The following is a 22752-nucleotide window of genomic DNA, read 5'->3' on the forward strand; positions in this document are numbered from 1 at the left end:
AGTCATTGTTGGCACGGCCACCATTACAACACGTTATGATACTACATTTTGTGTTCAGGGTCAAGAACTAAAACTTATTAGTATATTTGCCCATCCTCACTGCTGTATGAGAAAGCATTCCTTGTATGGCCAGCCGCACGAAAACATGCAATGAAGATAAGTATGGTATTCAACACCAACAAAAAAATACTGCAGAATTTTTCTAATCCTCGCTGCTGCAACAGAAGGCACTGTTGACACTGCCAGCTTCCAAAACATACACAATGGAGGCAGATTGCAACATTCAGCGACAAGAGCTGCAATAAAAGGCAGGTTGAACTCTAAGCTGGGGTGTGGTCATGCATGGCAGCATTGTACGACGCAGTACGAAGCAGTAACTGGAAGTAGCCGCCTGTCTGACACGGGTATTTCCGCTTTATTAACTTTTCCGCTGACGAACACCAACATAGGGCACCCTAAACCGGCAAGCAGCCAAGCGCCACTCGCGCGGGGGCCTGCGCCCATGCGGTAGCAAGCTCCTTCGTTGGCTTTGAAACGCGCGCGCAATCGGCGCGGCGGCGAAATGTAAACAGAAGCCCGCCGGAGTAAGATGGCGCCGAGCTTGTTTCCGGCTTCACAAAATGTCACGTGACGGCCTCTCCTCTTTTTTTCCTTCCTCCATGCCACACGCGCACCACGAGCACATGATTGCAATGATGATGATGATAGCGCTTTGTTTTTTTATTGTATTGTTTTTTTAGGTGTAATAGTGTCGTAGATAACTGCTGTTTCTGTTTGACATCAGTAATCATATTTAATTCAAATACCAAATGCACAACGTACGAAATCTTGCGCGCAAAGTGTATGGAAAGACGTGGGAGAGACTTCCTCTAAGCTGAAAGTCATGAAGGAAGAGAGAGCGAAAAGAACGGCATAGCATCAAAAAAACAAGGTTAAGAAGGCATAATACTAAAGCAAAAATTAAAGAAAAAGAAGAAAAGGGAAGAAAAGCTTTTTAACTTCTCGGGAGGCTAATGAAAGATGATAGAAAAGGAAAGAAAACAGGAGTCAAGAGGACAAAGGGGGAGGGAAGGCATCTGGCGCCACCTGGTAGAGATGCTGCGCATTTCACGCTTGGCAGCAGCGGTGGCAGCGGGCAAGAGGGCTGGGCGAGTCGGTCAGCTGTGTGGCTGCGTCCCCGAATGTCGGCGCATCAGCGCACCGCCGCTGCCGTGCTCATGCTGCGGCCCGACCCCGTGAGCGATAGTTGATGATGATCACGTCGCCCTATCCCGCGGCACTTCACCCAAGCCGAGCAGGTAACGTATGCCACGCTTCTCTCTCGCGCAAATGAGCGGGCTTTAATCTCCGGCGCCTAGAACGCGATCGCTCGTACACGACTTTGTGTACTTCCTTTCGCGCTTGTTCCATCCACTGAACGCGTGTTGCTCTGGTCCCCATCACCACAGTAGGGCCTGTTTCGCATCAGAAGTAACGAGCACTTCAGCTGAGCGATCTGCCGTCGATCGAGGCGTTTTATTGGCCTTGCCCGCGGAGCCAGTGCATAGGCGCGTTTTCGGGTAGACGTAATACTGTCTGGTCCCGGCGAGCGATTTATCGGCGCGAAGGGAAGAAAAAAAAAAATGGAGAAGAAAGCGGAACTACTCGCATGTGCGCTGAAGTAGCGGTATACTAGTTAGGCGCTCTTGCAGTTAGGCCAACCGTAGGTTACGTAAAATCTTGTGTGTTGTTTTGTAACGCGTGCGAATCTCGACTTGTGTGCTTCGAGCAGCGCGTGCTTGGTTGCCACCGGGCTTGTTTTTCTTATGTTTTGTATACTAGCTCGTAACGGGAATCTTTCTTGCGTTCTTATAGAAGGTAATCCGTTTGCTTTCAAAATGAAAGGGAAATCGTAATCTTTTTCGCGCGTTTAATTACAGCGAACACGGTAAGGATGCTACACGGCGATCCTTCGGTGAAGTGCAGTGAAGCACACCGCCTGTGTGACGCTTCGGTGTATGAACTTTTTTTTCTTTCTTTCGTTCCTTCTTTTCAGCTCCAAATTGTTGTGATGCCTTGGCACAGTTCAGCGAACAATGAAAACCCTGAATTGCTCAGAGCTACTGGAAAAAGGCTATACACCAACTCCTTCGGAAGCATATGCAGGTAAACGTGACTTGCGCCACTTTCGTCCTACCGTGCGCGGTTCAGTCATGTGTGCGCGCGTCAGATGTGTGTTGTCACGTGCTAAAGAAGTGGAGGACACAACCGGTTTTGATGTCACTTCTCGGTTCAGTGTGTTTCGGTGGGCGCAGTTCAAATGCTCATCGCGGTGGCCGCGCGGGAATTGCTCTGCGCAATCGAACGGCCTGTCTCGTCGCTGCCGGCCGACCGAAATCGACCTGCAGCGCGCGTCGCGCCTTGGCGTCAAACATCAAACTCAGACCGAATTGTAGCTGCAGCATATATATATATATATATATATATATATATATATATATATATATATATATATATATATATATATATATATGCTGCATGTTCAGTATTATTCTAAATTGATCAACACCACAAAATAAATAAATTAAAATTCCCTTGGTTTCTGTGGCTGTTGGCTTCTCATATATATATATATGAGAAGCCAGCAGCCACAGAAACCAAGGGAGTTTTAATTAATTTATTTATTTCGTGGTGTTGATCAATTTAGAATAATACTGAACATGTTATCACTTAAAGTTAATTGATTAGAAAAGCAGAAGAAAAAACAACCACATGCCGCCGGTGGGAACCGAACCCACGACCTCCGAATTACGCGTCCGCTGCTCTACCTCTGATCTATCGCGGTGGCTGTCAAATCTTCTGCTTTCAGGGGTATTTATGTTTACAAGTAACCTAACACACACACACACACACACACACACACACACACACACACACATATATATATATATATATGCTGCATTTTAGTGAGCCGTATCACTTCGTGTATAATTGTTGCATGCACATGTGTGCAGGATAAATTTCTGAGTGAATCCAGAGAATTTTCCGCAATCGTTCTATGCATATAGTCAATTAGTCAATTGCTTAGTGAATTGCAATGACTGTGAATACATATGTGATAAACAGTATAATGATCAGTCCACTCTTTTCTTCATTATATGCTGAAAAACGTGGATGATCTTTGAATGCCTTGGCTGTTTTATATTGCATCTTGTTACGTGGCTTCTGGTTGCCTTCTAATTGTCTCAGTCTAAAAGAAATCACTAAATACTGCCCTCAGCTGCCTGTGCTGTTTACAGGCAATGTTTGGCAAAGCACACCACCTTTGACTGATAAAGCTTTTTTGTATACAATTAAAGCAGCATTATAAAATAATGAGAGTGGTAGATTGCACTGTGCTCTGCACACAAGAAAAAAAATGCATCGTTGTGGTTGTCTGATACATTGTGATGTGTGTGTGTGTGTATATATATATATATATATATATATATATAGCACTAGTGTTTCTCACTTCTTGGTGCTGCTTTCAACCGCCACAGTCAGAAGTTGGCATTAGAGTTTTATGTCGCTAAACTTGGAGCTGTGTGTGTTTCATCCTGACTTCATCCATATTTTAAACTTAAAATTCAGGAGTAAATGTTAACAAAGTACTAAATACACGTAGACACAAAATAAACCAGCTAGTAGGGTTTTAAGATTGTTTTTATGTGTGACTGTTATTTTGTAAATTAGATACCCCTTTACGTTATTGAATGTTACGTGCCATGAAGATTATGTCCTGTTGTAAGAAAACTGTCCGTGCTTGCGATACCTATATATAATGTGAATTTTTCACAAAGGGCCAGACTGCATTCATTTGGGCATTGTTATTATGGGGTGATTGCAGAACAGGTCAAAACACGTATTATATGTTCAACATTTAAATTGCACATGTAAGAAAACAATTTTTTGCCAGATGTGAGCACAAAAGTTAGTTGTGTTTTACAAGATTGTGGATATTTAAGTGAAATAAAGTAGCAAAGAAATTTTCGAAAGTACCGAAAAGAAAGGATGGTGGAGACACCATCTTCGTGATGCTATGCATTGGTGCAAAAAGCGAGAGAAAATCTGTGATTAGTGCATTCCTCATTTTGATGGTATCAGATAGGATAAGTGATTTGGACATGTTGCCAGTGTTGTGCAAGAAATTTAATCCTTTCAAAAATTCTTGAAACCTTTCAAATTTTTGGAATGCAGTGAACTTCGAGTCTTTAAATCTCCGTGGCCGCAATTAAGGTCTAGCTTTTTAAATGTTTTGCGTAATTAATCATACATTTTGCTGATAAATGGTCCTGGATTTTGCTTAAATCATGCTTAAATAATCAAACACCGACTGAAGAATTAAAAAGAAAATAGCTTTGTTAAAATATGAAGTTGAGACTAATCCTACCAGCAGTTATTAAAATTTAGCAAAAGGCTGCCCCCAGGCTGCATGCAAAAAAAAAAATGAAACAAATCCTATTACCTTTTTTCAAGAACATAAACAGTCATATTTAACACTTGGTAATTATGCTGCGAAGGACAAGGAAAAAACATTTGTAAGAACGGTAATGCCTTCCTCGGCCGTAGCAGTACTTAACTTGTGCTGACAGCCACATATAGATTCCTGCATTGCATGGAAAATATTTTGTTCTATTTTTGTACGCTAGTGCATGTCTTAATTTGGTGCTCAGTTAATTTTCCGACTACCACTTTTTGAGACACCAGCCTGTTTATAGCACTGACTGCCCGTATCCCAGCAAACCAAAAACCTCTCAGAGACGTCTAGCTAGACGTCTCTGAGAGGTTCTTGGTTTGCTGGGATAAGTTGTATGAGGAAGGTTTATGCTTTACTGCCGTCCAAATACTATATCACTTCAGCTCTTGCCTAGCTCAGCAGTAAGAAACAGGGACTGGACAGTTTTGTTGCATTGTCCACAGTCAGAGTTTTTCATGAAGAAACTGGCTGAGTTGTCATGCATTATCAAGAATAGACTTGAGTCACTAAGTGGGTCTTGTCAGTATGACAGAAACTTGCTTTGACAAGACATAACTAATTGCAGCATGGTTTTGAGTTAACCAACCAGAAGTAATTTGTTTTCAAAATTAGAGAAGTTTTAGATGGGCAGTGGCATGAACATACTTTTTTTTCCCACGACCCCCCCCCCCTTTTTTTTGCATTCAACCTTTGAGACACCTTGTACACAATTGTGTGTAAAGCGAACTTGCAGCTTTTTTTTTTTCTAAGAGAGCTGCACCCAGCAGTGGTTTCTTTGTCTCAGGGTAATTTCGCATCTTTCATGTCACAATTAAGGCAGTTTTTTTATGCCATATATCGCATGCAGTAAATAATATTCCCAGCAAACCAAAAACCTCTTAGAGACGTCTATACTCCATTTCATACATAGCTGTCAACGCAGCCAAGGCTGCGGCACCTGTTCGCGCTCCTCGTCCGCATCGTAATGTAGTGCGTCGAAAGTGAAAAGAGTAATGAACTCAAAATTAAAGTAAATGTTGGTTGATATTGCAGTATAATGATAATGGTGTTTTCTTTTGCAAAAAGTTATCTTTTTCTTTAATGTTCTTCAAAACAGAGTGCCTTAGTTTTCTGGGTTTTTTTCGGCTCCTCCTGTATCAGGTTTTCGCAGCTAGGCCGGCCGGCGATGTCGTCTGTTTTCGTCTTTCGGTTTCCGAGTATGCGAAAATGGCACTGCTATCGCCTACTCGCTTGTTTTCTTCGCCCACTGCGGCTTCAAAAGCACCTCCTGCTCGCCTGTTCTCCAAGCTGAAGTCTCCGAAAATTTCGAGAGACTCCAAGCAGGTTATTGTCAACGTTTACTCTAGCGTAAGGAAGCGCTTCCCGGAGAAGAATGGGCGTGAAGTTCTCGAAACTGTGGGCGAGATGACCGGGGTGAGCCCTCGGACAGTTGCGAGGTTCAAGAAGGAAGGTCTCGCTACTGGAATAAGATCACCGCAAAAACGACCTAGCAAGGTGACCATATCTAGCTCTCGCAGTGTTAAATATGACAGCTTTGCAGTCAACGCCATCCGACTCAAGTTACATCGTATGTATGCCGTACACTACACTGCCTTTTCCCTTCGAGACAAGTAAACAGCGCTGTGTTTTTCAAAGTAGGTATTAGAGTTTGACAGTTTCGAGTTTCTACCTAATGAATCTGTTAAGAAAAATAAAAAAATAATAAAAAAAACACCCGAGCCGGGAGTCGAACCTAGGCCCTTTGTAAAATGAACACACAGGCGCGCGCTTCGTACCACTCAGCCACGACGCGAGGCTGACGGATACATTTTGCTTGTGTTTTGCAGCGGACTACTTTCGTACCTTTAGCAACGTTGACAGCTATGTATGAAACGGAGTATAGCTAGACGTCTCTGAGAGGTTTTTGGTTTGCTGGGTTGCGAAAGAAAGTGAGCAAGGTAGCATGTCTGACATTCTTATGCATGCATATTTTGCCACCACTAATAACACAAGTTTCTTTTACAGTTTCAAGTTTAATGTGTATCTCTAAAATAGAGACTGATTCCATGATCCTTAAGATGTTTACTTGATCAGTCATAGAATTTTGATATTGCTATTTCCATCAATTATGGCACTTTGCACGAAATTTAGCACATACCTGCAAAAAATTAACCGCTGAAATTTTGCGCTGGAAAACTAAGAAATTTTCTTTCTTAAGGCCTGATTATATCATTTAGGTGGAAAAATATTTGTTTTTGATGCAAATGAAAAATGGCGTCTGATTGCTGTAAGCTCTAAGTTAGGCTGTTTATAGTAACCTTGACTGTGAAATAATGTAACAGTTTTCTTCCTGTACTTTCTATGCTGTTTAAAATATCCTTTTCAAGAAATGTAAAAGCACATTCAGAATGTTGGTTTTCTGATACTGCCTTTGACAGTGGGACTTTTTTTCAGGCAAACTTTTGAGTGGGTTGTTAAATAATTTTCTGTTTGATATCTAATCAAATTCATGCTCATTTATTGCGTAAAGGTGTAATGTTGACAACAATTAATGAAAAACTGTCTGTTACGTGGTTTAAACAGTGAAAGCTTTGAAACGTATGCATTCTCAAGATCACCACTAAGGGACACTGACAATGACGCTGCTTAATTTTGCCTCTTAGTAAAAAAATAAATAAATAAAAGAAAAAACGCCTTTATCATTAGAACATTGTAATCTACTGATACAGGCCAACTTCCATTTGTGCCTAGTATCCGTTTAGCCTTCAAATTTTTACCATCTAGAATTCATTTAGAAGATTTCACATCTTCTCCAACACTGGAAACATGCCATAGCTGCATTTTCATACTTCTTTTTCGAGGGGGGGGGGGGGGGGGGGGGGACATTTGCCAGAGCTCCTTTGAGTCACTCTTCGCATTACTGAGGAGTTCAGTCATTGTGCTTATAAGTGGGGCTTTTGCTCCATAGGGCTTTTTTTTTTCTCTGCAATATAACGACTTTCAGACAAAGAATGTCACTTTTGTACACCTGAATATATGCATAAAATGTATAAAATCAACAAATTAAGGATTACATAGAAGTTGTTTCTCTCTCTCTCATGAGATCACCCTGTGTGACTCTACCCTTTTTTTTATCATAAGCCTGAGGAGAGGGATTAGCTTATTAGCAGTGCTGATAGTGATCTCATTTTATGGTGCTTGATGAATTACTGCTGTTATCTTTCTTGTCCTGTGGCTGGTGGTATAAGCACGCACTGATGAAGGTGACTTTATTTATTGGAGGTGACATGTTCAGGGTACTGTATCCTTATGTAAAAGACAATTGCAGATTGCTAGAGTTAAAGGGAAACTGCATAGGTTTTAGAAATCAACGAGCTTAAGAGGGTCAAGTGTGCGAATCTTGGAGGTAATGCATGCGAAGTCTCTTTGGGCTAGCATTTGAAATAGTGAAGTAATCGCCAATTAAAATCCGGACGCCCTTCAAGCTTCTCCACAGCGCACAACGCCAAGTGGGGGGTGCATGATGACATCATCGAAGGTATCGGTACATATCCAATGCACAAACACCTGCTTTGAAGGAAAAAAACCAACGCCACCGAAGGTGAACCCTGCCGAGAGTTGTTTGGCAGCATCTAACGCGTCAGGGCAGGGTGTGACTGACGAGTGCGGTAATTTGAAATCATACCTTCCGTGACGTCACGCTGAGTTTTCCTGCACTCCTCCAGTGCATTGAGGAGAAGCGCAAATTTCAATCGTCGACTACGTTATCATTTTAAATGCTAGTGCAAAAACACTTGGCATGTTTTACATTCAGCCTACATAGATTTGAGTCCTTGAATATCGCGAAGTTCTCAAAAAAGTGCTGCAGCTGCCCTTTAAGGACATTGCAAAGTAACTGCGGAATGTAGTGTAAAATGTACTGGCATGGCCCAGACAGTTCCTCAGCTGCTCTTTCGGGTTTTCGTGTGAGCCTAATGTTCAGTGCCTCTCACATAACGTGTTCACTGTTACGCGTGTGTGCAGTGCTGGGCAACTGGGGCCTGTTCTTGGCGGCCATCGAGAGCCTCATGGTGCTGACGACGGTGGCCGTGTTCGTGCACGAGTGCCACTACCTCAGCGCCTGCTGGCCCCGGCGGCCGCTGCTCTACAGCTCGCTCGCCCTCTCCGTGTTTCCCGTGCGTATAACCTCCTCGGCAACGCGGAAGGCCCAACCGAAACTAGAGCCTTGCTTTTGTGCCACCTGCCTTCGCACCTTCCCAGACTAACACCATTCTCTCTGTCTCTCTCTCTCTCTTTACCCCCTCTCCCCTTGCCTCTCTCTCTCTGGCATGCTGGCTTCCTGAAGGTAACTTCGGTCTGTGCCTTAGTGGCCACCGTGTTCCCGCGGGTGCACGATGCCACTTCTTCTATTATCATGCTGTAAGTGCACCAAGGTCATGCTTAGAACGCATGACACATCAAACAGGGAGACTCGGCGGTCAGATTCTGTAACGCTTATGCTTGTCAATGGAAAGTTCTTGCATGGAAATTTTTTTTTCAAGCACAGGTGTAATGCACAGGTGTAATGCACAGGTGTAATGCTCAGGTGTAATGTCATGACCTCTGAGCCACAGAAAGATCCGCTCAAAAGCTTTGTCGCGATTCGAAACTGTTTGTAGTTTGCGAATCTAAGCACATAACTTAGAAGGGTAGATGTGTAGGCGAGTTCGCGAGACATCAGGAGGCTAAACACCGCAGCAGACACAGGACAGAGGGAGGTGACGCCGCCCTGTGTCGTCACCTCCCTCTGTCCTGTGTCGTCACCTCCCTCTGTCCTGTGTCTGCTGCGGTGTTTAGCCTCCCGAATCTAAGCACCGGGCTGTCAGAACTCGAACTGAATTATTTTAATAACCATTGCTTGATTTGATGCTACGAATTCAGTGTTCTTACGCCCATTTTCTCGCTCTTTGTGCTTAAGATCTCAGTGCTGACCCTCTCTCTGCATGGGAGGAAGTTTGCTGCGACAGATCTGCAGTTCAAAATTCAAAGCATGGCATCAGTGGCCGAGCTTTGTTTCACTGAAAACCCTGACTTTCTAGCATCTGCTCTCTTCTTTTCCGCTTATTTTATAATTGTGCAGTGTACGTTGTACTGATTAGTGCCTTCGTATCTTGTGTCGCAGTTAGCAAAGCGTGTGCCCACTGCCGCAGTGCCGTTGTTGTTGTCTCTGTGCAGGTATCTTCCATTTTCGCTCGTGATGTACTTTGAGCTGATTGGCTGCTATGCGGGGGGCTCGGAGCAGCTTGTCCAGAGGCTCATCAATGAGCAGATGCCACTCAGGGGTCCCCCAATCTGCTGTGTGCTGTGGTGCTGCCCGACGCCTTCCTTCTCCAAGTGAGCTGCTCTTCGTGCGTCCCGGACGCTGCGCTGATTTCTCTAGTGTCGGCGCAATACTGGCACGAAATTGGCACAATGCTGGCACTGTATTCGTTCAACATTATCATTAACCCTTTCAGGCGCTTTGTACAAAATTGTGTAAGCAGCAAATTTACAGCTTTTTCTGAGAAACTGGAGCACTTAACAGTGATTTCATTATTTCAGTCAAATTGAGCACCCTTCTTGTTGCAAGTAAGTTGCTTTTTTGTACCATGTAGCGAATGCAGTAAATAATATTTCACATAGAGTGAGCTAGGTAGCACTTTGTCCGCCGTTTTTGTGCAGACAGATTTTGCTGCGAGTGAAAACATCGATTGTTTTTGCTAAATTTCAAGCGTAATCCGAATCTTCGAACCACAAAGTGATTCCACGATCCCTAGGGTGTTTACCTGACACAAGAGAACATTTCGATGTTACTATTTCTAACAAATCTGACACTTTGTACGGAATTCTCCATAGCGTTGTCAAAACTTACCTGCTGGTCTTTCACGTTCGAAAACTAACAAATTCTCTTTCTTGAGGCCTGAATATACTACTTAGGTGAAAAATAATTGATATCAGTCAAAACAAAAAATGGCGCCTGTAAGGGTTAAAGCCGGTGCAATGCAAACAGTGAAAATACAAGGACAAAAGAGAAGACTCAATACATGTGCTCAAATTCTAACTGTCAAACTGAAGTCATTGTTTTGTTCGCAGTAAGGATAACATGCAGTTTAGGAACTGATACACGAGCAAAAGGAAGAAAGAAGAGAGTAAAGAAGAGGAAATGGAGAGAAAAATTACACAGCAAGGAATACTCGAAGAAGGAATGAAAAAAAAAACACCTTTCAGAAAAGTTCCAAAGGAGCTGGCCGTCTAGATGGCCTCCCTCATAGCCTGAGTCGCTTTGGGACACTAAACACTAGCTCATAAACCGTGAACCAACTTATCAAACTGAACGCTCACACAAATGTATAAATAAAGAATGCAATCATCATCGTCATTAGCCTGACTACGCCCACTGCAGGGCAAAGGCCTCTCCCATGTCTCTCCCATTAACCCTGTTCTTTACCAAACTTAATACTCACACAAATGTATAAATAAAGAATGCAATCATCATCGTCATTAGCCTGACTACGCCCACTGCAGGGCAAAGGCCTCTCCCATGTCTCTCCCATTAACCCTGTTCTTTGCCAAACTTAATACTCACACAAATGTATAAATAAAGAATGCAATCATCATCGTCATTAGCCTGACTACGCCCACTGCAGGGCAAAGGCCTCTCCCATGTCTCTCCAATGAACCTTGTCCTTTGCCAGTCATGCTGCGCAAATGATCACTGCATTCAGTTTTGTTTGGTCGCACAGAAGTTATTTATATTTATTTACAGGTTACTGATAAAAATTAATGCCGATTACTTACTTGGTAATGTGGATGATGAGTGCTAGCTGTGGAGGAAAAATCGCGTTTCATTCCCATTCATTCATCGTCGATACCACATTCTCTAAGTTTCCTAAGCTTCCTTTAAGCCTTCCTCTAAGTTTCATGTCTTCAGAGATGCCGCATTCCACGGAAGCCATAGTGTGGGACTGAAGATAACAGAGAAAGAACTATGTTCTGGAATGGTTGCAAACATCTCTTTCAACGCCCACCCCATTCCAACTCCCGGAGCTTCTATACATGTGCGTGCCACGTGTACATTTGCAGGACCTCGTGGTCCCCTGCTTAGCCTCGGTCATGGCTGTCATAGACTTTTTTTTTATTCGAGCTTTTTGCCATTAGGCATAATGAAAAAGGAAAAGAAAGTTATAAGAAGGAGTTATAAGATTGCCGGGGCTGTTTTATGGCTTTTGTTCCCGCTTCTTTGCCATTTCTTCTTGTGTTCTTCCTTTCCCTTCGAAGCCTAGTCATCGTGTTTGCACGCTGTTCCTTTAGATCTGTTTTCTTTACAGCACGAGTGTGGTGGTGGAAAAATCATGTGGCCCACTGTCTTTCGTGTTCACCGCAGACACTTCCTGACTGCAAAAACTCCCACCTTTCCTAGGAACCTTCACTCTAAGAGCTAGTGCTCAGTGAGTACTGTAACATCACAAGAATAGACAGAGCACAATCTAAAATAACCGTTTCATTTTTTTAACGTAGCACGTACTGTGTAGTGCAGGCTCTTTTTTTGTGCGGTCAAGCAAGATGGATTACAGCATTCACGTGTGCATGTCTCATTGCTGTCACAACTGGTCTGGCGAGAGATTCGCCTGTCCATGTTGTGTGTACGCTGTTGTGTGTGTACATGTGGTGGATGTTGGGTGAAAAAGTGACCGGGACTGTCACCTGCCCATTGCAGGCGGAGGTATGCTGTCTTGCGGGTGGTTGTCTACCAGCTGTTTTTCATCCCCCTGATTCTCGTCACCATCATCTTCGTCTGCACACTCACAGGCATCCACGAAGGGGACAAGGTGCGGCCGTCTTCTGCACAAAGTGAAGGGCCGCAGTCGCACGCACCTGAAATCATGATGCTCATGCTATTAAGGGTTCACTGAAGAGTATTCTGAACTTGTCTTTTTGCCGTGGGAACTCGATCTACACATTCCTAGCATTCTTAGAAACTACGACTTATTGCCCTGTGTGGCCGATTTCTCTAATTAAATCGAATTAACGTCCAGCTCCCGCCTTTATTTTTTTAATTCTCCCCGTACGGTGGGCGGAGTCGACCAACGCGTGAAGTGCCTTGCAGCCAGCTCCGTGGAGGCTTTGCTTTCGCTTTATTTTATTTTTTAGGTTTCCATGAATAAATAGTTTCATTCGCAGATAATATAGCTGCAAAATAAGCCTGCAGAATTAAAAATACGCGCGGACTATTTGCTACTACGAACTACTACGTATTACTCCGCTGATGGCAGAGCGTCAAGCCGCCACGGGACTGGGTTAAAGGCACTCCACGCGTTGGTCGACTCCGCCCACCGTAGGGGGAGAATTATAAAAAAAAAGTGGGAGCCGGACGTTAATTCGATTTAATTAGGGAAATCGGCCACACAGGGCAATAAATCTAGGTTTCTAAGAAAGCTCGGAACGTGTAGATCGAGTTCCCGCGGCAAAAAGACAAGTTCAGATTCCTCTTCAATGTACCTTTAACGGGGGACGCAGCTTTCAGAGAAAATGTTTCTATTTCTTGCTGTGCTTACATGAAGTTTTCTAAGCAAATTTTATGACTACTCTCACGAAATTTCACTGTTGTATCTCCCAAAAAATTTTCTTGTATTTTTGTCTCTGAATCTTGCGAGAAAGCTGCAGGGTTAAAGAATTGTGGCAGAAGGCTGGTTCAACATTCACTTCATTCCTACAGATCAAGGCACACTTGGCATTTTTTTTTTGCAAAGCTCAAATTTTGGTTTCTAACATTTTTCAATGCAGTGTTCATTGACATATCTAGAGTGAGAAGAAAACCTCATTGAAGAAATTTAAAATTAACGAATTTGAAAAACAAAAGCATGCCTTGGCCTGCACTATGGGCCTAGGATTACAGCAAAGCAAACGGGATCCAAATAGACAAAACAGTCTTGAAGAAATCTGCTCTGCTAGGGGAGTAACTAGGCATAAAAACGCCTATTGTTTGAGAGTTTCCCTGCAATGCACAGCTGCCGCAGTTCATGAAGCAATTTTTTTTTAGAGTACTTCTCGGTTGATTTCAGCGGTGAAACTTCAGGAAAACATAAAAAAAACTAGGCATAGTATAAGCGGATGCAACCATTTTTAAAAAATACATTTGGAATTTGTCGGACAGCATTTGTTTAGACACCTGCACCATAACCACATTTCTCACACGTTGATTCCCTCCCGGGTCCCCTCGTTGCAGATGGAGGCGACCAATGCGTCCCCGTACCTGATGCTCCTCCAGGCGGGATCCTTCCTTCTCGGCACGTACGGCTTTGTCATTTTTGTCAAGCTGGCCTCGCGCCCTCTGCCACCGCAGCTGCTGCTACGGCGGAAGTTCACCGTGCTCCACCTCCACTTCACCCTGACGCGACTGCAGCTGGTGGCCTTCAAGGCCGCCGGCCTCACGGGACACCTGCCCTGTGTGCCACCCGTCGCCTCCATGGTCACGGGAGTCTGTGAGTGCAGCTTCAACTGCCATCTGCGGCCTCAAAGGGGCACTAAAGACAACTCCATCCAATATTTCCCCCATTCGTGGTCATTGTTTGACGGTGCAGCCCCAGGGATCAATGGGAAAAAAAAAAAAATTAGGGGGCACTTTGGCTCTCTAAAGTGCTGCAAGGAGAAAGTCTTTCCTGGCGCACTGTTTGGCATTGACTGTGAGACTGTTTGTGCTGTACTAGTGCTTTATTTGACTACACATTTTGACTGCCGACTTTGCCTGCTTCTTTAGCACGACTCTCTCTCTGCTTCGATGAGTTCGGTTGTATCTATGGCTCTGTTCGCAGTAATGAGGTATGTAATGTGGTCACCCACAGGATTACATACACCCCTTGTCGGAGCAGACGACAACTATTTTATTAGTTGTCGTCTGCTCCAAAAGGGGTGTCAGGCATCCGTGGGTGACCTCATTACTGCGAATCCGCGCACTCTGACGTCATAACCATTTCGACCAACCGAAAAGTGTGACACCTCTGCTGACAACCTTCTGTTGACAATGATGAGGCATTAAAGGCTTTCGCCTTAAAATCTTGTCTTTACATCACCACAGTTTCCTTTTAAAAATGGCCACTGGTGGCAACACCTGTACTTCACTTCTGCTGCCTTTTCTAGCTTATAAAAGATCCGCTTTCAGCAGAAGTATCCTTTTTGTCATTATTGTGCAGTAACTTATCATTACAGGCCAGCTCCAATGTGTCAACATGGCCACAAAGAGCCGTAGAAATTATTTTTAATGTGAACAAGAACTAGATAGAGTTGTCCTTGGTGTCCCTTTTACTCAGCAACATCCAAGGCACCGTTGTTTGCGAGAATGTCGACGAACGGCACTTCACCTCTGTCGCAGACCTGAGCAGCGCCATGTTGATGGGCCAGGGGTTCATGGTGTCCACCGTGTCCCGCTACTTCTTCCTGCACCCACAGCCCAACTCAACGTTGCTGCCGCACTCGCCAGCCACCGCACGCGCCAGAGCTTCGGCGGCATCAGCCGCAGCGGCGGCTGCGACCAACGCCAACAGTCACTCGAGGTCTGCGACCGTATCTCCGCCGCGGCCACAGCCCAGCGCGCACCAGGCCAGTAGCCGGTACCTGGCTGCATTCACCTACTGATGCCTGTCAGTGTGCGGCCAATGACTGGCTGGGACAAAGCATGCCGAGAGTGGGCCGGCGTAGTGTTGAGCAGGCCAGCATACTGTTGAGCAGGCCAGCATAGGTTCGAGCAGGCCGGCATAGTGTCGAGCAGTTCGGCACAGTGGTAAAGCAGGCCAGCATAGTTTCGAGTAGGCCGACAAAATTGAACACAACTCGAAAAATGCACGCATGTTGCTCTGTGTACATATGTGCTTGCTGTCATCTGGCAAATGACAGCAGCAGTTGATGATCAACTGTAATTGCAGGTTTCCCAGGTGAAAATCTTTCCCAGCTCAACTGGTTTATGGAACAATTTCTAGTTGGTTCCATTTGGAACCAACTGGAACCCAGTTGGTTCCAACTGGAACCAACTGAAAATTGTTTCATAAACCATTTGGGCTGGGAAAGATTTTCGCCAGGGATTTGAGGAAAACAGCTCATTAGTGATGGAAAGGGAAATGTTAAAAAACCGAGTTTGACCTTTTCTTAAGTGTTTCTTGAAAGTAAGCAGTTAGGGACAACTGCAACGTGCACAGATCTTGTTGGTATGCACGAACAAACAGTGTTTCATGGACATACGCGGAGCCAAACAGTGATGCACGTTTTGTTACAAGTGCCTAATCAGGTTCTGAAGTTTCCTTAAACGTCGCCCTTTAACGCATGAACAAATGCCCTTCCAGGTACTGAGAAACCGGCCTTCTGAAGAGAAACCATGCATTGCTAGCAGTGCACTTTTGGTGGTTTGTTTCTGTTTTTGGGGGGTGGGGGGGGGGGTCACATACCCCACATACACACAGCTGTCTCAGGCATGAAGCCAGATTCAGACTGTCTGTTCGGATGGTCACCTTCTGGAACATGATGCACATGCTCATGATTTTAGGCCTAGCCACAGGCAGGTCAGAGTTGCGGAGTTAGAGTTGACCTTTTTTTTTTACTCTTTGATTTTAGTGAGAAAGCGCTAATCGGGTTGCTCTGACCCAAGCAAAATCATCCAACATTTGTCAGTCTGTCTGTCTGAGACCAACCTGGGTCACCAAACTCCCTCGGTGACAGCACCTGCCATCTTACGCTGTGCTTTCGCACTGTATATGTAAACATTCTCTTTCATTTTTATTTATTTATTTATTTACTGTTCGCTTCATTTAAGAGGATGTAACAGTCTTAGCCATAAAATACTCAGTGGCAATACAAACAATAGGATAGAGTACTAATAAGGTGTGATAAACTTGGTGGCGATGTGGAACATAAAAGCATTAAGTGTGTAATCAAAAGCTTCCGTAGACAACTTTCACTGTCGCACACGAAAAAAAAAAGCATTATAACAAAGAAACAGTGGCAGTCTTTCAGTCAGGCAAGCTTTGCTAATTTTGAAAGGGAGCATATTATCATCGAGTAAGGAATTTCACACTTAGAAGATCACAAACCAGCCACGGATGCTTGGAGATATTTACACACAATCGCCGACTTGCATGCAACTATGTTTTTATCGTGCAAGAGGCCACTTAACAAGCCAGACTGTGAAATACAGTAGAATCTCTATATGTTATGATCTCGGTTGATACGAATTCGTAAAATTCACAGGTTCGTAGTTAAAAGACCCAGTGGCTTCGTTTGTCAGTTAATTTTTGTTGCCACTGATTTTGCTGCCTCATTTTCGCATCCTTTTCACATTTGTTGTGCTGTTTGAGTATTTAATTAGTGGCCTTTCGAGCAATACAGGCATAGTTGTAAGTCAGAGCTTCTGTGTACATCTCTCCTTGCATCTGTGCCATGTTTGCAGTGCTTAATGTGAACAACAACGTACTTAAGTAAGCTTCCACATTGGTAAAGAATTTCAATTTTGGATTGCTTGCAGAAAAAAAAAGAAAGCTACCTAAATAAATTGTGATATGGTTGATATTCTGATAAGTATTTTTAATGTTGGGCTCTTAAGTTCCTAGTTGCTTCTGGTGACAAGTTATTGTCGCTTCTGATCTTAAGGATTCCAATTAAAAGAAGGTAAGGAAGCTTAAGGCGTGAATACTTTTCATAAGCACTTCTTGTCAATTTGCCATTGGCTTTGAACTGAATCAGCGCACACGCAAACTGCGTGCAAACCAATGTGAAGCCTCGGTGAACTCTTGGATAGGCACTGCTTGAATTTAGTTTCCCATGTTGCTCCAAGCCCATCAACAAACCTGTAACGGTGTATGAGCTTTTTGCATCAAGCCATTTGACAAGTGATAGAGAGAAATTTCTCATGCGATATATGACTCCAGCAATTATCTGAAGATGAAACAGTGTCTTTTTGCGGATACCGCTGAGTCGTTTCCACTGAAATATTGCAACAGAATTATACTGCAATGTTTGCTGAGTGCAACACTATGCTTAACAGCAGTCAGTGCGGGCCTAATAGATTTGTAGCAAGAAGAAACATGATGAAAATCTTTCCCAGCCTAACTGGTTTATGGAACAATTCCCAGCTGGTTCCAGTTGGAACCAAGTGGAACCCAGATGGTTCCAACTGGAACCCACTGGAAATTGTTCCATAAACCAGTTCCATAAACAGTATAGCCTCTCCGTGAAATTCAATCTTGAAGGAAGCAGAGGGTATGTTTTGGGGGCCAGCTTGTTATAAAATTCAACAAGGGCGCATATGCCCACATAAATGAAGAGCAGCTGTGCTGGTCTTGTTGATACTTGACTGTGTTTTCAAAAGAGCATGTGGCATGGCCATAAGAATCTGATAATGTTCCATGTATATAGTTATGCAGGATCTGCTGTCTCAGTCGCAAAATTTCTGCACATTGGAGTTCCCGATTCATAGGAGTGACTTCTTGGAAGTGTGCAGGATTGTGCGTTAGGCTTAAGATAAGCCTAATGCAAGTTACTAATGCAAGATTAGAAAAGGCCTTTAGATGGCTTAAGGTAAGCAGGGCTCACAGTTACTAATGCAAGATTAGAAAAGGCCTTTAGATGTACAAATTGCCGAGATCTGCTTTCTCGGCACACAGCCACTGATTGACAACTTGAGTTTTCAGAGTAAAAACGTCCAGCTCGCAAGGCATTGAAGGAAAGTATTGTAGTTTGTGGCCAGCCGAGGATCAGCAACTGTAATGCTTTGACTGGTTTTTAGATAATGTCCGTAAAAGTATTGACGGGAAATAAACTGTTCTTATGCGCGACCTGGGTCAGGCTGTTAGTGTAGCTTGCAGGTAGGGTCACAGTGAACCAGAGGCTCGCAGTGAATGCAGCGACATAGCTTGAGGCAACAGTCGAGGCCAGGTATACCCTGGAATATGGCAACCACTGCAGTTGGCGTGAAACTGTGTGTGGGAACTACAGTGCGCAGTATTGTAAAGCACAAAGGCGGCTTTGCACTATGGTACATTTTGCTATAACCAAGTGGTAGAAATAATGGCAGTGACTTAGACGTGGTACGTATATCTTATCTAACAAATTTCCTCTGGCAGTATGTCGCAGTTTCCCCTGATCGGTTCTAGCTGCTTCCAAACCCTCTCTCCTCCCCCCTGCACCTCTAAGCATCAACTACTAGTGAACAATCAGTACAGACACTCGTATCAAGGCAATCACCTTCCTTCCTTGTAGTACAACGTTGAAAATGCTGCTTCATAGCCCGTAATGTGCTTGAGAAGCTAGAAGTAAGTCCTGAGAGTGCAGTATATAGTTATTTGCTAACTGATACAGAGAGCTCTAGGAAATTTTTATCTTCTGAACACAGTTCATACAGATTGTATCCACTTTCACCATATCTGCTGTCATAAACGAGATATTTTTGCAGGTCTAGGTCCACACGGCACCTAGACGTGTACACTTGGGTTGTGTTATCGTGGTCATGAAACATGAAATCTTGTTCGAATGATCAGTTGGACAGGGGACTAGGCAATAATCACGATGCTTTTAACGCAATGAGTCCAAACATTGCACAGTGACTTAAATGCTTGCTATAGTTTATTTTGCATCAACCTTCCAAGAATGTAATCATAACCGCAGACCCGAGACCTCAAAGTAACACTTATGATAGCACTGCTGTATGTAAAGGCCCCTTAATCAAAAGAGAGTCACCCAAGTCTATTTTTCTCCCAGCGATGTTACTAACACATTCCTAAAAAAAAAAAAAGAAATAGTTCTTTACAATACAAACCTCTTGAAGCCTGCTTTGGTTTGTAACAGAAGCCTGCATAAGCCAGTTGTCAATGATTTCACTAATGCATCAAATCGAGTTCTGTGCAATATGAAGGCCGTATGAAATTATAATTGTGCTGTTCTGTCGCATGACATGGTGAAAAGCAAACGCTTTGTATAAGGACTTTGCTTCTTAGTTGCATTGTACAACAGTGCAAGGATGCAAAACGAAATTAACACCGCGAGCACCTGAGCACAAAGAGAAAGGAAAGTGCTCATAGTGTTGACTTCGTTTTGTTTTCTTTTGTGTGCTGCTTCATAATGGAATCAAATCGACTTGCCCCAACTTTCTGTTCTAATTGTTCCATAAAGCAAGCATGTCTGCAAGTGAACAACATGTTGAGCAATACAGTTCACAGAGTTACTAATATTGTTGCCAATTGTATCAAGCCTTCTGTATTAATGGATACTCTACTGGGGAGCTGGTCTCTGAAAGTGCATCTGTGTACCTTAGATTCCAAAGACTCTGCACACTGTTGTGTCGAATATCGTGTGTACAGTATCGATGCATGATTTGCCGCTTTGGTAAATGCAGTAGGCTGTGGGTCGGACCGAGCAAAGAGCTCGAACTCTGCCGAGGATGCGGGACGTGGCGGTGGGGCATCAGCGGACGAGCGTGGATTCGTTGAGTGCTGCCTCACTTGTGGTGGAACCTCTTCCCAGACAAAACTCTTTCCCTCTGCTCACTGTCTTTCCTTGACCGCATTGAGGTCGTTCCCAAAGTCTTTCTTCTTCAAAGTTTTCGAATGCACCTTTTCACCTTCGCAGCATACACAAGGACCTTTTTCCTCCCAAGTTCAAATCCTAACCTTGTTATCCCATGGCGACATCTGCATGTGGCGTATTCAGCCACTGTGTTGATCTATCAGGGTCGACTGGCGGAGTGGTGTCTTTTGTCACCGGCTGTCTCTCGCGTTCTGTGGCAGAGGCGCTGTAGTTTGCATTCACAAGCAGTTGCTCAAGACGGCGAATGTGCACGAGGGCTACCAGCATCGAAAAATGTGACCTAAAAGTAACAGAAAAACTAAAAATTCGATCATTCAAAAGTTATAGAGTAGCACGGTGCAGTTTTGACGCAGACGCGCAGACAGACATGGGATCTTTTCATTATGAAAAATTTATTGCCACAATAGTTACATTTTCCACCGATAGGTGGCACTGCAGTTGTGTCAGTAGTTTGTGTATTTTACAAAGTAGTTGTGTCAGTATTCACTACCCTGCCTTTAAGCCACCAGTCCTCTAACCATTATTTTATTAATACGTCTGTGGTGGACGTTCCCAGGCGAAAATCGTTACTGGTCAAACTGGTTTAAGGAACAATTTCCCACTTGATTCCAGTTGTTTCCAGTTGGCTCCCAGTTGGCTCCCAGTTGAATACCAGTTCCATCCAACTGGAATTTAACTGGAATCAACTGGGAAATTGTTCCAGAAACCAGTTGGACCAGTTACGATTTTCGCCTGGGTTAGTAAAAAAGGGTTGGGGAATTGATAGCTTAAAAGCAGGGCATTGATCTGACGATACAAGCCCAGGATTCAAAACTGGTATAGCGTAGAAGTCAGTAGAATTTGTATTTAAAAAGGGAGAATGTCTAGATAGTACCTTTCAGTCTGCCTGGTTTGTTAGAGAAAAACAAGTAAAAAATACTGAGCACGGTGGTGCCCACCACCACCTTGTTTCAAAGGGAGCACTCCTAACGTCCATCCATCCATGCATAGCAGCCAATCTAAAAACATTGATCCATAGTTTGGTGCTGATGGTGACGACTGTAACTCTTCTGGCAATAAACTTTTTGGTATTAAAAAAATTCCCATGTCTTTGTGTGCATTTCTGTGGAAACCACGTCGTGCTACTCTCCACGCTTTTCGATTTATTGAATGTTTACTTTTTCTGCTACCTTTGGATCACCTGTAGGTCACAGCATGTGCGTCACACATGTTGCTGGCCTATTACCAGGATGCTAGTCTGCTAATTAACCAGCATTACTTTGGCTGCTCATTTTAGAAATGGTGCTTTGATTTGCACTGAGAGCAGTGTGAAGACAGCTGCTCTCACTTATAGCTATTGCTTTTGCTTTATCTTTGATATTACTGCAATTTACCAAGCGAGAGTTATTGAAATTTCACAGGAGTGAAAAGGGTGCAAGTAATGTACTTTCTCTCCTAGTTCCTTCAAATTGTTTTGCCCCGCCGCGGTGGCTCAGTGGTTATGGTGCTCGGCTGCTGACCCAAAAGATGAGGGTTCGATCCCGGTCGCGGCGGCTGAATTTCTTTGGAGGAGAAATTCTAGAGGCCCGTGCACTGTGCGATGTCAGTGCACGTTACAAGAACCCCAGGTGGTCTAAATTTCCGGAGCCCTTCACTACGGCGTCTCTCATAGCCTGAGTCGCTTCGGGACGTTAAACCCTGTAAACTAACCAACCAAATTGTTTTGCTGGTAGGTACCATATGTCGCCGTGTATAAGTGGACTTTATTTTTCCCCCAAACAATGATATTAAACTGGAAGTCAACCAATATGTATAGCCGACCTATTTGCGGGGTCTAAGCAAGTTTTTTTCGAGGGTAGTATGCATTTGGGCAGCACCCGTTCTCCGGCAGAATGAATGGAGCTCCATGTGTGAAAAAAATATATATATATTTGTGTGCAAATCAGTTCCGCTACGAAAATTCCAGTTGCGCACCGTTTACCCAGCTTGCCGGCGGTAGCTATCCATGACGAGTAGTAGGCTGCTCGAGAGCAAACTGCCGGTAATCTCCGGAGTGTGCATCGTGCCGGCATCCAAAACTACAGACCGTCAGCAGCTAGGTTCGCCGCTAGTTAGCCAACTGCATAAAAGTATGGAAGGCACGATGCGGTGCCATTTAGTCGCTTTTGATGTCCATCTGCCTTCGACTGCTGGCCTTGTGATTGTGTCATGAGATGTTTTTTGTTTGAGCTACACGTACGCTACGATGCCATTCCGCAGAAGGGGGGGGGGGGGGGGGGGGGGGGGGTTAAATGCTGACATATATTTGGAGTCACCTTCTTTCTGGGGCAGCAAGGGCTCTGAATTGAAGGGCCGACTAATATTCCCAGTCAATTTATGCGTGGCAAGATACGGTAAATTTGACGCCACATTACTTCCGTTAAAAGTGATCTCCTCTCAACTTCCACCGTTCCAACTTAAAACAAATGGAAAGGCTAATGAGATACAGCTGCAACCATTTGTTTCAGGGAATAAAATTGTTAATTTCACAGCATGAAAGTGTGCAATTAGAGGTAGTTTAACGTGGCCTGGTCAGTTGGATATGCTTTTCAAAGCTGTGCAGATGCATGTTTTGTTTGTCTGTCTTCTGTGCAGCTTCACATCTATATTCCACTGGTAAAAAGGGACCCATTGCTGGAGCGCAACTCAACGTGGGAACGCTGTTTGTGAAAGGCATG

General features: G+C 44.0%; 1 protein-coding gene across 2 annotated transcripts; it reads left to right on the plus strand.

Moving 5' to 3' along the window:
- Positions 1–1131: 1131 nt before the first annotated feature.
- On the plus strand, positions 1132–19715 carry LOC149358164 (organic solute transporter subunit alpha). Of its 2 annotated transcripts, XM_089585083.1 has the most exons (8): positions 1132–1298; positions 2036–2145; positions 8498–8649; positions 8820–8893; positions 9689–9847; positions 12210–12321; positions 13719–13974; positions 14862–19715. In XM_089585083.1, the coding sequence occupies exons 2-8, from the start codon at positions 2076–2078 to the stop codon at positions 15122–15124; spliced, it is 1086 nt and encodes a 361-aa protein (XP_089441209.1). In that variant the 5' UTR covers positions 1132–1298; positions 2036–2075; the 3' UTR covers positions 15125–19715. The 2 variants fall into 2 exon arrangements, with proteins under 2 accessions (XP_089441209.1, XP_089441208.1); XM_089585082.1 differs by lacking the exons at positions 8498–8649; positions 8820–8893.
- Positions 19716–22752: the final 3037 nt, after the last annotated feature.

This window comes from Amblyomma mixtum, chromosome 3 (genome assembly GCF_055824585.1).
Source record: "Amblyomma mixtum isolate Tamu chromosome 3, ASM5582458v1, whole genome shotgun sequence".
In the NCBI taxonomy this organism is placed as follows: Eukaryota; Metazoa; Arthropoda; class Arachnida; order Ixodida; family Ixodidae; genus Amblyomma; species Amblyomma mixtum.